The sequence below is a fragment of the Procambarus clarkii genome, chromosome 47 (assembly GCF_040958095.1).
Source record: "Procambarus clarkii isolate CNS0578487 chromosome 47, FALCON_Pclarkii_2.0, whole genome shotgun sequence".
NCBI classification, from domain to species: Eukaryota; Metazoa; Arthropoda; class Malacostraca; order Decapoda; family Cambaridae; genus Procambarus; species Procambarus clarkii.
Genome location: NC_091196.1, coordinates 32,149,777 through 32,165,223, shown reverse-complemented (window position 1 = coordinate 32,165,223; position 15,447 = coordinate 32,149,777). Strand labels below are relative to the sequence as shown.

Genomic DNA, 15,447 nt, shown 5'->3' with positions numbered 1-15,447 from the left:
AAGAAGTAATGTGGCGACTCCTCACACAAGTAACGAGGCTGACCCCCATACAATGTCACATGTAGACATGACAGAGCCCAAGAGGCACAGGAACCGATACACCTATATATGACAAAGAGTGCTGGGAAGACGGGACACCACGAGCGTAGCTCTCATCCTGTAACTACACTTAGGTAATTATAAAATTAATTACCTGTTGACGGACGGTTGAGAGGCAGGACCAAGGAGCCAGAGCTCAACCCCCACAAGCACAACTAGGTGAGGACATATATTGTAAAAGCACAAGCCGCCGACTAGTGGCAAAGAGCACTACGCCGGCCAGGCAAAGAAGGCACAAAACTGCATCAAAAGGCCCACCTCGACAGCAAAACCACAAAGTCCCAGCACAACCACAACATGTGCCAAGACCCAAAAAGCTCAGTCTGCAAGCCAGGAAGACCCCGGAACCCCAAAAGGCAGAACCGGGTCACACGAGGAAACAAAGTCCCCTGAACCCACAAAAGGGGGGCCCAAGAGGAAGAAACCTCCAGAACGAAACCAAGGAACCCAAAGGAACCCAGAATCGAACCAGGGGGAGCCCAAACCACCACATTTGCCGGCGGAGAACACCACTAAAAGGCAAAGCACAGACCCCAGCAGAACGCCCTGGGAAAACGGTCCCAACAGACCGAAAACCGAGGGGCAAGGTGTGGGAGCAAGCATACCAGCCAGGGGCACTGAGCCTAAACCCAGAGGCTCAGACCCAAAATCAACACCCAAACATTCCCAGAGGAACAGGCAACGGCAAGAAAACACCAGAAAAACAAAGAAACGACAACAGGAGAACAAAAACCCTGCAAATTTTTTGAAAACTCACCAGAGACGCTCGCTTGCACACCCAGACGCATGTAAACAAACCGCAACGCCGCCCTGGTGGCCACGCCGGGAAACCGGCAGACGAAAATGGCCGCCAGCAGGGGCTGTGACTGACGCTTAATACACAAAAACACGCCAGCAAATGTGGGTAGCTAGCAGACTGGAAGGACGAAAAACGACGCCCAACAGCAGAAAAACCCCTGAAGGGGCAAAACCGCCCCAGAACTGCTAGCAGGCAACCCCCACAGCCCCGGGAACCAACAACAGAGGCCCCGGGGCAGAGCCGTCCTCCAAGCCCTCCGCCCTTAAAGAAAAGCAAGAGCCCATGGGAAAGGCAACAAGAAAGAGCCGCTGGTAAGACCCAGAAGCCTTGGCAGGAGGCACAGGCTCAAACCTCCGTCCCCAACCCGAACGGGGCATCCCCCGAAAACCGCCCGAGTCTCTGCCGCAACTGAACCCCGCCCCGACCCCGAAACCCGCAGACGGTCCGGAGCCGGGAACATGGAGAGAAAGGGGCGAGCAGCACCTAACCAAACGGGGCGGCCACGGGGCATTCGAGTGGGAAACCAACCTAGCATGTTGCAGCAACCTAACCTAGCTTGCAACACAGATGCCGCCTGTACTCTGAACAGTAATAACATCAGGAGAGTACTGGAGAACAAGCAGAGAATCACTCGCAAGACTCCGGGTCAAGGGGTCAGTGACCTAACAGGCAGCATGACGGAGGTAAAAATGGCGACTGTCACCCGGAGACAAGGGAACAGCAACCAACGATCCCGTTCAAGACGGGTTGGAACCCGGAAGACACATTCAATGGTCCCCCGAGCCCAGACAGGGGTTTCCAGGGCCCGTAGGGTAACAACTACGGGAAGCCCGGGCAAGGTGTTGCTAACCGGTTAAGAAACCCAAACATAACAAGAGGGTAGATTATAGCACTGAAAACCCCTGAAACGTGTACAAGCACGGGGGCCTAGCAGAGGGCCGCCAAACACTACCAGTGGAACTATAACCACCTTAGGCAGACCCCCACCAGGCAAGAAAATGAAAAACAAAAGAAAAACCCCGCAAAAGTACACCGTCTCCAGAGGCAACAGAAACCGGCCGCCGCTTAGGTGGCAGGCTGCGCAACACCTTGACGCCCTAACCAGCACAATACCAATCCCTACCCAGGGCCAAACAAGGGCCCCAAGCCCCAGCTGGCCCCAAGGGCGAGGCAAATGCCGAGCAGCAAGAACCTCTACGGGAATGGTTCCCGAACGCCCCAGGGAAGATAACCCTGTTACGCAAGGGCAGTACTCACAGGGCGCTTAGGGAAGTCAGCCTCTAAGCACATGCAGCCCCGGCACTGATGAAGTACTCCTGGCCACCGCACACCACAACACACGGCAGTGAACGCCACACAAGGCAAACACCGCCTAGGAAACTGAGGCCAGAGAAGCGTCAATCCCGGTTGACATTAGCGAACGAACTGGAGCTTGGCAGCCGGCGCGGTAGGTCCGGGGCTTCCCCCTCCCCCTCCCGGGGTGGGGAGGGCTGCGCGGACGATCGGCGCGGCAGTAAAGTGTGATGTTTGCTTGTTTCCTTGGGATTGTAGGGAGTTTTCTACCTCTCTGTTCGGTTTTTGTTGTAGTTTCTTACCATGTGGGGTTTGTTTTGTTACGCCTACCTTTCTGGGTGCCTAACCCCGGTCGATGGCAGATAAGGTAAACCCCCAACCATATGGGGTTTTCCAGGGCCATTGCTCCCTGAAACCTCTCTGAAGGGGCCAGGTTCTGGCGCTGGTCCCTGGTAGGTCTGAACTCCTTAGCTAATGTCCCGGTCTAACATAACATACATTAGCCCGATAAGCTCCAGGGAGCCGTAGGGGCTCCCCACAGAAAAACCAGCGTTGAAAGTAATGAAACGCCGTTTTCTGGGTGAGTCCCGAAGGCTCCCCGGAGCTTATCCAGGCTGATATGGATATATTAGACTTTGGCATCAGTCAGTGTGAATGGAGTTTTTAGGCCTACCAGGGCCCACGAGCCAGAACCTGGCCCCCCTCAAAGAAGCAAGAGGAGCAATGGCCTAAAGAAATGCACATGTGATTTGGAGTATGCTGTGTCTGCCATCGACTGGGTCAGGAACCCAGAAAGGTAAGCATCCCAAAACAAACCCCTATTCTGGTTGAAACTACTACTAAGAGTCAAACAAGTGGACAGAACTCCCCCAAAGAAAAACAAGCAAACGAGCATGATATCACCACATTGCTGTGCCACCGTCTGCATAGCTCCCCTCTCCCCGGGAGGGGAAATTGGGAGCCCCAGATCCCTCATGCTGGCTACCCACACCCCAGGTCAGAGGCTAGATGTCAAAAACACACACAAAAACTGCCGACCAGAGGGAGGGATGCTGGGGAGCCCCCTCTGGGATTCGCCCATAAAAAGGTGTTTCATAACATTCAACGGTGGTTTTCTGGGGGGAGTCCCTTCTGTTCCCCGGAGCTACTTACCAAAAGACGAAAACAAGAGGGACTTACCCACGAAGCAGTCGGCACTCGCCCCTCAACGCGAAGTCGAGACAACTGACTGCAACCACCGACCTAGAGCGACAGGCCTGACTAGGCCTCGAAACATTGACCAGGAAGTGCGCAGCCAGGACCCTGTTTGACCACCAAAGTCCCCATGCCCGAATGTCAGCCCAAGACATGTTACTGAAGATGGTAGCAAGAGCAGATAACTTACGAACGTCGTAGGCACGGGGATAGACCGCAGGCTGGCTAGACTGAATGACCCTGTGGACGACCTGGTAGACCGGAACCCTGGAACAGGGAAGAAGGGAGACCGGATCAACCCAAAGCATGTCCCCGGACACATAAGTCGTGGTGCGCAAATAACGGCGGGGAGTCACAAGAAGACACAACACATGATGCACCCCCGGCCTGACCAACCAAGCATTAACAACCCAAGGACCCCCCTCCGGAAAGCAGCCATCTCATTCCTCGCCAGAAAAGAAAGACGGCTGCAAACGAACAAACTTATCACCAGAGCCAAAAGAGCAGAAACCCCTGCACCGAAGGAGAGTATGAAGCTCCCCAACCCAACCCCCTCAGAGGCCAATGCCAACAGGAAAAAGAGCCTTGGAGAGAGAATCCAAGGGGCCACTACAAACCGAGGTGAAGAGATAAGAGAGCACCCTGTCCAACGACCAGGATGGCTCAGCCGGCGCAAAAGCAGGCCGGAGGTGAAACAATGCATGAGACAGCTTGCGAACGGCTCAGAAGTAACATCGATGCTGGAAGCAAGCTGCAGCGGCTCTGCCAGCTCCGCACAATACGAGGCGACAGTATTCAGCATAAGATGATGGTCCTGAAACAGCCACGAGAGAAAGGACAAGATCACTTTAACAGAAAGCGAAGTATACCTACGAAGAGACAAAAAGAAACAGAAGGACTGCCAGGAATCATGTTTGGACCTAGACCCGAACCCGGCGAGCTGGGAAAGAACCAGATCCCTGGCGAGCAGAAACACGAACTCGCTGGAAGCCCAGACCAGCCAGTCGCCGAGGTAGGCCAGCACCCAAAGACCTAAGAGACGCAGAAACCTAAAGGACAGATAAGGGGCAATAAACCAAAGGCAGACCTCCCCACTAGGCAGGAAACAAAAACAAAATAAAAAAAAACCCAAGAGGACAATGTACCCAAACAGAACAGAGACAGTCACTATAATAGGTGATAACTAGCTGTGCAGTATCCCATGCCCCTACCAGTGCAAACTACCCCTTACCCTAAGGTAAACAAGGAAGGAGGAAAACCCCCCAGCACACTCAGGGCGGTCAATTACCGAGCAGCAAAAGACTAACAGAGGTACATCAAAAGGTGACTTGTGGCAGATGGCCCCAAGCCTCAAGGGCGGTACTTACAGGGCACTTAGGGAAGAGAACCCTAAGCGCATGCAGCCCGAGTACCTGTGAAGATAACTCCCAGCTTACGCACCACCCTGAAGACAGCACTAGAATATAAGGCACAGCAATGGGAACAAGAAACAGGAGCTGGAGTCACACGACCAAGCCTCATACACATCAGCAAAGAATAGGGGTGTGGGTAGCCAGCACAAGGTGTCTGAGGCTCCCCCTTCCCCCTCCCGGGGAGGGGGGTAACTGTGCAGATGGAGGCTTGGCAACGTGATGATGTCATGCTCGTTTGCTTGTTTTTCTTTGGCGAGTTCTGTCCACTCCTTTGACTTTTATTAGTAGTTTCCACCAGAATAGGGGTTTGTTTTGGGATGCTTACCTTTCTGGGTGCCTGATCTGGTCAATGGCAGACATAGAATGCTCCAAATCACATGTGCATTACTATAGGCCATTGCTCCTCGTGCCTCTTTGAGGGGGGTTCAGGTTCTGGCTCGTGGTCCCCAGTAGGCCTAAGAACTCCAATCACACTGACTGATACCAAAGTCTAATACACTCCCGACCTAACTGCTGGACCTCAATCATTTGTTTATTCCATCTATTCGTTTAAGATCCGACCAGTGACCACCTATGTAGTTTCGCGGCCGGCAACCGATGTAGCCGGTGCCGCCGCTGTTTGTTTTTGTTTACCTGTGGCGGAAGAAACCCTCCCCCTCTCTCTCTCTCTCACTGTTTTATATCAGTGCATATTTTTTTGCATCCTGCAACTAGTGTGTCTGGAAATGCAGGAAATATGTTGTTTAGGGCTTCAACTAGCAGTGAAGTCAAGAGAAAATATATTTTGATGATCTATTATCAGAGCATTCAGCTTATAAAGGATGATGAAACTGGAATGTCCCCTGTGTGGTGGTGGTGGTGGTGTGGTGTGGTGCGATAGACCTGCAGAAGAATGTGTGTCCAAATTTGAGATTGTGATTCACTCTCTCCTGACCAAATTTATAATGTCAACGAAACAATTTTGTACTGGAGTATCTTAACCTAACCAAACCCAACCAAACATAACCTAACATAACCAAACCAAACCAAACCTAACTAAACCCAGCCAAACCAAACATTACCAAACCAAATCAAACCAAACCAATGTTAACTAAACTTAAACAAACCAAAGCTAACCCAAGTAAACCTGACTTAACCAAATCAAAGCTAACCTAACCTAACCAATGCAAAGCAAACCAAACAAAAGCAAACCTAACCAGACCCAACCAAATCAAACCAAAGCTAACCAAACCTAACCAAACTTAACCAAACTTAACAAAATCAAAGCTAACCTAACCAAAGCTAACTAAACATAGCCTAACCAAAGCTAACCAAAGCCATCCTGACCTGATCTAACCAAAGCTAGCCAAACCTAACCTAACCAAAGCTAACTAAACATAACCCAAGCTACTCAAACAAAACTCCAACCCTCCCCTCAACACATGTGCCTCAACCCCCAGTTAACACCACCATACTCACGTACACATCATTCCAAGATCATAATTATTAATTATTATAATACGTAGACAAACATGTGGACACTTTGTGAGTACCCATATTCACTGATGCTGTATTACCAGTATTCTGTGGCATTTTGTTTGAAGTATCTAGTGAAACAACAATGAACTGTTACATACTTTTATACATAAAGATATTATTTTTCGTGCTACGGGGTGAATTCGACTACTTATCCAGACACGACCACATATCCAATCACAGTTGGGCCCGAGGTGTCTGGGTGATAGGGTGTCGAGTGTATATCCATATCAGCCTGGATAAGCTCCGGGGAACTGAAGGGACTCCCCCCAGAAAACCAGTCTTGAATGTAATGAAATGCCATTTTCTGGGCGAGACCCGGAGGCTCCCTGGAGCTATCAGACTGATATACACTATATAAGTCTGGGGCTTCAGTCAATGGAACTCTGCATACAGGGGACCATTAGCCAGAACATGGACCCCTCACTCAGAGAGGTGCAGGGAGCAATGGCTCCCCTAGGAAAACTCCCTTGTATTTGGGGGTATTCTATCTGCCATCGACCAAGGTTAGGCACCCAGAAAGGTAGGCATCTCAAAACAATCCCCACATGGTAGGAAATTGCAAAAGACCCAAGACCGAACAGAGAAACAGAACTTCTCCAAAGAAAACAAAGAAAACAACCAAACAGGCAGACATCATTCACCACCGCCATGCCACTTGTCCGTGCAGCCCTCCTCTCCTCGGATCCTTGCGCCAGCTACTCTCACCTCAGTTCGGAGGCTGAGCATCAAAAATGAAAGCGCCGATCAGAAAGAAGGAGGGTGCCAGGGGAGCCTCCGGGGCTCACCCAGAAAATGGCATTTCATTACATTCAATGCTGGTTTTCTGCGGGGAGCCTCTTCGTCTCCCTGGAACTACATACCCAAAGATAAGGAAAATAGGGATTCACCCGGGAGGCGGATGCACAGCGTGCCTCAACTCGAAGATGAGACAACTGCAACCCAAGGCAACACAGGAACGACTGGGACTAGGAACATTCACCAAATAATGGGCGGCCAGAATCTCCAAAATTGCCATGCATGAATGTTAGCCCAAGACGTGTACCCAAACACAATGTCTAGAGCAGCATACTTATGAACATCATGGGCACAAAGGTAGACCGCAGGCTGGCTAGACTTAATAACCCTGTGGACGACTTGAGAGACCCGAGCCCTGGGTGTTCCCTGGAACAGGGAATGAGGAAAAGCAGGTCAACCCAAAGCACGTCCAAAGCCACAGAGGCCGAGACACACAGGTAACAGCGTAGAGCCGCAACCGGACACAACACATGATGCACCCCAAGCCTGACCAACCAAGCATCAATAACCCAAGGGCTTCTCTGGAAGCCCACCACCTCAGTCTTCGCCAGAAAAGAAAAAGATGGCTGCAACCGAACAAAAAGTACACCAGGACCAAAAGAGCAGAAACCTCTGTGCTGGAGGAGACCATGAAGCTCACCGATCTGACACCCAGAGGCCAATGCCAATAAAAACGGAGCTTTCTGAAAGCAATCTTTAACCAAAGAGGCCACCACGAACCGAGGAGGAGATAGAACCCGGTCTAAGGATCAGGCTGGTTCAGGCGGCGCATTAGCAGGCCAGAGGTGAAACAAAGCACAAGAAAGCTTATGGAATGGGGCAGAAGTAACATTCACCCAGAATGCAAGCTGGAGTGGCTCCACCAGCTCCGCACGATACGAGACGACAGTATTCGGCATAAGATGACGATATCAGCATAAGAATGGACAAGACAACCCAAACATAAATAGAAGATAACCTACGAAGAGATAGGAAATGGTGAAAAGAACGCCAAGAGTCTTCATGCTGTCACCAAGACGAAGACGTCAGGTGGGACACCATCAATGAAGCCACCTGATCACCATACAAGTGGTGATATACCAGTGTCAAAAGGACCAGATGCGAAGAGCTGAGGAGAAGACTAAACCAGTCATGTACTGGACTGGCCCGATCTGCTGGAAGAGGCAGAGCCACAGAAAATGCCCCGGGTTTGGACCCAAAGCAAGCAGCGCCTGAAACCAAGACTGGACTGGCCACCATGGGGCCACAAGGCTGATTCTCCCATGGTAAGACTCCAACCGAGCCAGAACACAAAGCAACAGCTGGACCAGGAGGAAGTTGTACAAGTAACTCCACCTCGACCAGTTCTGCTGAAAAGCGACCACCGCGACGGCGCCACAGTCATGGAAGGGTGCCACATATATATTAGGAGACGTCATGACAACGCTGATGCAAAGAGGTCCACCTCCATGGGCCCGTATGTCCAACAAAGCCAACTGAAGAGGTTGCTATCTGCAAGGATGTTGAACACTCCCTGGATGTGAACCGCATGGAGAGATAAACCCCCCTAGAATCCAGCAGACGCGTCACCCGAAGTGACCAGCCCCAAAGAGCCAAGGACAGAAGAGAACTCCCGTGGTTCAGACAATGAACCACCGGAGCGCAGTCTGAATGGCGCTGGATCGTAAAACCCCCTACCAACCCGATCCCTCCGCAGCGAAAGCCAAACCGCCGCAAACTCCCGCACTGTGCTGTGAGCCAGACAGAAGGAAGGAGCCCACCGCCCCTGGCCCACCTGGTAAGCATGGGCCACAAAGCCCCAGCCAAGAGACGAGGTGTCCGTGAACACATTAGGGCAAGGGGAGGGGTCAAGGCACTGAACTCCAAAAAACCCGAAGAGGAAGCCAGCAATGCAGGAACTGACCCAAGGCCCACGAGGGTCAAACCCAGCAGTCGCGAGACAGGTGGAAGGGACGTCCCCGAAGAAGCCAGAACAGGCACCGAAGCCAGACCTAACCAGGCGGGTAAACCAGCACGGAAAAATTCAGACACCCACGCAACTGCTTGAGCATCCGCCGAGTGACCTGGGACGAACAACTGAGGGCAGGACCACAGATCACACTCGCAGCAACGCCACAGGAATGAGAGACATGGAAGTGGTCCGAGAGTCCCACACAAGGGCCAGCCAGGTCCGAACCTGGGATAGAACCAGACGGGACTTCCTCCAATTCACTAGGAACCCAAACCCAGTGAGCTGGTTAAGAACCAAACCCCTGGCAAGAAGACAAGCGGGTTTCATCCCACCTGAGGGAAGAAGTCGTCTCAACCACCCCCAAGCGTACCCACTCTAGGATGACCTGACAAAGCGAAGGGAAAGAAGCCTGCCCCGCCAGCCCCAATGCTCCAAGAGGAGGAGGAGACACCCAATGCCACCACAGGCCAGAGACACAACCCAAAACACCCACAAATCATGGGAACAAGCATGGGCAAACAGAGCAGGCCTCCCAGTCTCCCTCCCAGGCAAAGTCTGGGTCTCGCAGGATGTACGCGCTAAGGACCTCCCAAACCTTAGCAGGGAAAATCTGAGAGGTGGAAACCCTCTGGAAAGACGAAGCCGTGGAACCCAAACGAACCCGGAAAGGAACACGGGGAGGCATCGAACCCACATCAAACTCATACATGGAAGGGGGATACAAAAACTCCGAACCTCGCAACAGCAAACTCCGCCCTGAAGGCACCAAGGCATAGGCAGGATCGAACTGGGATCAAGTCGTTCCTCCCCAGCCCCAGAAGCCTCATAACCAGGCTCTGGAGCAGAGCTGACCTCCACGCCCTCCTCCTTAAAGAAAAGGCAGAGTCCAGGGACAAGGCATCAAAGAAGGGGGTCTGCTGGTAAGACCCAGGGGCCAGATTCACGAAAGCACTTACGAACCTGTACATCTTTTCTCAATCTTTGGCGGCTTTGTTTACAATTATTAAACAGTTAATGACCTCCGAAGCACCAGGAGGCTGTTTATAACAATAACAACAGTTAAATGGGACGTTTTCATGCTTGTAAACTGTTTAATAAATGTAACCAAAGCCATCAAAGATTGAGGAAAGATGTAAACGTTTGTAAGTGCTTGCGTAAGTCCTTTCGTGAATCTAGCCCCAGAAGCCTAGGCGGGAGGATCAGGCTCAAAGGCCTCCATCCTTGCATCGAATAGGGCAGCCCCTGGAGCCGCCAGAGTAGATCCCGCAGCCCTAGCGCATTTAAGCGGGCAACCAACCTAGCTCATTGTAATAACCTGAACCTAGTATGCAACGTGACAGCCACTTGACTCCCCTAACATCTCCCGAAGAAGAAAGTAATTATCCATTACTAGTTGGATAATGAGTGGGGAACGAGTCTCGCACAATTCCGAGTCGAAGGTGTCGTCGACCCAACAAGCAGCATGACAGAAGCTAAACAGATCATTGTCACTCTGAGACAAGGACAACAAACATCCCTCAAACTCGCACAAGGCGAGATGGGACTCTTAACATATCCAAGGTCACCCGAGTCCTGACAGGGGTTTCAAAGGCCTGCATGGGGAGGTGTCCCTACGTGAAGCCCAGGCAGTGGTGCTGCACAGCAAGCTGAACCCCATTTAAATACAGGGAAAACTGACCCAGGAGAAAGGGAGCAATCTCGGGGGCCGAGTGGAAGACTACCAAACGGAACCTAGGCATACCTAATGGGAAGCCAGGCGTACCTAATGGGAAGCCAGGCAGACCTCCACCTGGCAGGATAGAATCTAAAAAGAATAAAAAGAAACCCCAAGAGTGCACCACAACAACAGGAGGCCAGAGAAAGAGGCACGGCAACTGCTAGTAGGCGAGCTGCGCAGCACCATGTGCACCGACCAGCAATAAACACTCCCTACCCACGACCAAACGAAAGCACCAAGATCACTGCTAACCCAAGGGCGAGGCCGATGTCAAGCGACAGCAACCCCTACGAGACTGAGAACCCGAAAACCACAGGGAAGATAACCCTGAGACCCAAGGGATGTACTTACAAGGCACCTAGGGAAGATAGCCCCAAGCACATGCAGCCCAAAGTACCGGGTACTCCTGGCTAATGCCCCAACACACAGCAGGTACAACCCCTAGTGGCAAAATGCTGACAGGAAATGGTAGCCAGAGTAGACGTCAGCCCCAGCCGACTTCAGTCGACGAACTGGCGGTCTAGTGGCCAGCTCACTGCGGCAGGGACCTCCCCCTCCCTCTTTGGGGCCGGCACAAATGAGTGGCACGTCGGGTTGATGACGATTTGCTTGTTACCTTGTTTCTCTCAGGGGAAGTTCTTGAGCTCTGTTCGGTCTTGGGTTGGACTTTTCTATCAGTTGGGGTCTGTTTTGAGGGGTGCTTACCATTCTGAGTGCCTAACCAAGGGTCAATGACAGATATGAATATACAGTGACATCTTGGCTTATGAATGCCCCTCTTTACAAACTTTTCGGGTTACGAGCCAATTTCTTTGTAAAATCCAAATTAGGTTACGAACTTTGCCTTGGGAAATGAAGTTTGTTGATACGCGCAAGGCCGACCTAGCGCATGGTGGTGCGGTGACCGCACCTCAGTTTACCAGTGCCTCCTGCCTAGTGACAATCGTGCCAGAATTCTTTGTAAAGAATTTCAGTGTTTTTCGGATTTTTGGGTATTTGAACATAAGTTATTATTATATATCTCGCCATGGGTCCCAAGAAAGCCAGTGGTAAGATTCAAGCCAAAAAAACACACGTGAGAATGAACATAGAAGAAAAACAAGAGATCATTCGTAAACATGAAAATGGTACACTGGTTGTTGATAAGAGGCAGCTGAGGAAATGTCTTCAGGGGAGGAGGAGGCAGTACAGAATGCCCCTTCCTCAATAATTAGGAAGTGGTGTAGACTGTGGGAAGAAATGCAAACTTTTGTTGAAATGACTTGCCCAGAGCAAGCTGTAGTAGGTTCTTGCATTAACCTTTTCAATGACACTGATGCCTCACTACGGACATGTGTTACAATGAAGGGAAAACAATCCTCTATGGATAGATTTTTAGTGAGAAAATCAAGCAGTGAGCCACAAGCAGGTCCTAGTGGTATTCAGGCAAAACGTATGTGTGTGTACCCCCCAGAGAAATCATCACTGCCTGATGTTATAATGGAAGGGGACTCCCCTTCCAAACACTAACACCTCTCCTCCTCCCCCCCCTCCTCACTGTGCCTCCATACACCAACAAGAGTCATCAATAGAGGTAAGCAATAACTTGTACATACAGTACTTTAGTACTAAAGATTTGGGTGAATTTGGGATAAAATTTACTTTGAAGTTAATTTTTGGGGGAATGTGGAACGGATTAATTCAATTTACATTATTCCTTATGGGAAAATTCGCTTCCGTTTACGAATTTTCGGCTTACAAACCGTCTCTGGGAACGGATTAGATTCGTAAGCTGAGGTACCACTGTTCTAACGAGTGGAGTTTTCATAGGCCATTACTCCCTTCGCCTCTGTGAGGGAACCAGGTTCTGGCTCGTGATTCCTGGTAGGCATAAGAACTCCGTATGACTGAAGCCCTAGACTAATATAGCTAATATCAGTCCGATAGCTCCAAGAAGCCGACGGGGCTCCCCTCACAAAATTACAAAATAATAGAAGAATTTTTTTCTTGGGACATGGTTAGCTATTACAATTATATAGTGCTATAATAACCATATGTATATAAGTGGTGTACAAACTGGGCACTAATAAAGAAAATTGTAAAAGAACACTAACTGCAGTGTTCCAGATCAAGAAGTGATGACGGCCACATTTTAAGGGTTACATTTACTTGAATATGCAATACTATACACTCTTCACCATACAAGCTCACCATAGCCCGTGCTACTTGGAACTTTTTGTTCCAAGTAGCTGAATCTAAAGCAACAACAACAACTCTTTCACCAGTGTATCACCTGTTTATTAAACATCACCAAATTATCCCTGTAATTTCAACCATATGATATAATTACTTTTATCCTACACATCTTTCCATGCCATTTTCATTTCTTATTACACAGGATTCTCAAATTATAAAATACTACTGTAATTCTGAAATTCTTAATTTTTCACGTTCACATGTACACAAACTTATGCATCTCTACTCTGCACGAGGTATTTCCAAAAGTATCCCCCTTGCGTAACTTGAAGGGCTGAAGTACTACACTGTCTAAACATTCTCTTAAATTTTGATAAAGCTAGTATTTTATTTTGTTTTGTTTTATCAAAACAATAACCCTCACTCTTCTTTTTATAAAATCAGTTTAATCCTTACAATATTATTAAATGGAACTTGAAGTTCCATTTAGTATCACTATGGTTTGTCTAGTTATGTACCAACCTCTCACGCAGCCCTGATGCTACTGTACACAAATCAACAAACTTTCACATAATCAAGAGAATGTACTGTAAATTCACATATATAATATAAGACTTAAAGCATACCTTTGAATGTTTATGTAAGTTGCTATTTTCCATCTTGGTGGGTAAGTCTGTTGTTGGAGGAACTGGCAATCCAGCACTTGAAGTAAATACCCCTGCCAAGTGCCCTGTGGTGGTGAACTCAAGCAGGGCATCAAGCATCCAGAAACAATCTTTCTGAAGGTGGCTGTTGTCTAGGCAATTAGAGTCGCCATACACGACCAAGCGACCACAATGATGCTGACTGTTATCACCTACTTCTTCATTAGTGTTACCTTTGGTCTGGAGCAAACCTAAGATTGGGACATCTGAAATAAAGAGATGACTAGAAATGCACAGAACAAGGAAATTGTACAATAAATATGTTCTTAAAATTATTAGACTAACAATTACAAAATTATAAACAACATAAACCTAATATAGATAATTCCAAGATTAAGTTCATAAACAGCTTCTGCACAGAATCTAGTTCACCACTCAGCATTAAACATATCTTCACATTAAGTGCTTCCCCCCACCCCCCAAGAAAAACAAACATGGCAGAGTGATTATGATCCTCTATTATTATCAAAGCTATACAGTATAAGCTAACCACATTCTCAGTGTAAAACTTAACATATTGTAGCTCTTTATTATAAGTTACAGTAAGGTATAGCTCAATGGTAATATATTTTGCATTAAAAGCTATATTACAGTGCAGTACAACCTCGATTCAACGTACCCCGATTCAACGAATCTCCGGCTAGTTCGCACACTTTTCAGGCCGGATTTACTCACCCGGTTCGACAAACAATGATTCGCCGAAGCGGGGGATGTTCGGATTTGCTTACAACGTCGAGACAGAGTTCACAAACTGGTGGAAAACTTTCCCATTCTATCACAGATTACAATTATTAATTCCTTCATATGACAAGTTCTATCACACAAGTGGACCACACAAGTGGACTACACAAGTGGTCCACAAGCTTACGATGTTGGGACAGAGTTCACAGAGTGGTGGAAAACTTTACCATATATCACAGATTACAATTAATAATTCCTTCATATGACAAGTTGGATCACACAAGTGGACCACACAACAAGTGAACCATATGAACCAAACACCAGCCAGAATGGTCCACACAAGAAGTGATGCATATTAACCAAATACCAGCCAGAGTGGTCCACACAAGTGAACGACGGAGTTTCAATGATTTTCGTTCACCAATTTGTGGCACACGTATCTTTGTAAATTAATTTAAAGGCTGAAGCGTGAATAGCTAGCTAATGTGTTGAAATCTACTTATATACATTTTCTGTAATGAAACAAGATGAGTGAAAGTGGACAGATAAGGGAATACTGTACAGTAAACCTCACTGTACAGTGAGGTTTCACTCACTTTCGTCTGTGTTGTCATAGTTCAGTAACCCATGACTTTGAATGTTTCACATTAAATCATTTCTAAAACTGGTGTTTTAATAACTTTATTATTCTAATTAAACTAAACTAAATAAAACCAAAAATATACTGTAATATGATAGATATCTGCTATTTGAGAAATTATTCACGTTATTGGTGGCACAACTCCAGCACGAGTGGACGGGTCTAATCCCTGTCCACACAACGCCATGCTTATTTTGTTCGATTTCGTCGCAACAGTTCAGTGATCTACGGCTTCGAAATAATAAAATTAATAAATCAGTTCCAAAGTAAGTACAGTGGAACCTCTATTAACGAGTTTAATCCGTTCTGGCACCGAGCTCGTTACCTGGAAAACTCGTCTTAAGAAACAAATTTCCCCATTTAAAATAAAGGAAATAAATTTAATCCGTTCCACTCCCAAAAACATCCATACTTGTATGACTTTTTTTTATGTAAATATAATACTGCACATGTAAATATAAATGTTTTG

The 15,447-nt window shown here is 48.3% G+C and overlaps 1 protein-coding gene across 3 annotated transcripts in view; it reads right to left on the bottom strand.

Annotated features, from left to right (window-relative positions):
• S1P (membrane-bound transcription factor site-1 protease) overlaps nt 1–15,447 on the bottom strand; it is a 181,533-nt gene that overhangs the window by 21,438 nt on the left and 144,648 nt on the right. For all 3 annotated transcript variants that reach the window (XR_006773386.2, XM_045749653.2, XM_069302196.1), the window contains exon 13: nt 13,580–13,863. Coding sequence is in view for 2 of the 3 variants with exons in the window: in XM_045749653.2 (XP_045605609.1) it covers nt 13,580–13,863 (284 nt within the window). In the remaining variant the exon portion in view is untranslated. The remainder of the gene's footprint in view (nt 1–13,579; nt 13,864–15,447) is intronic.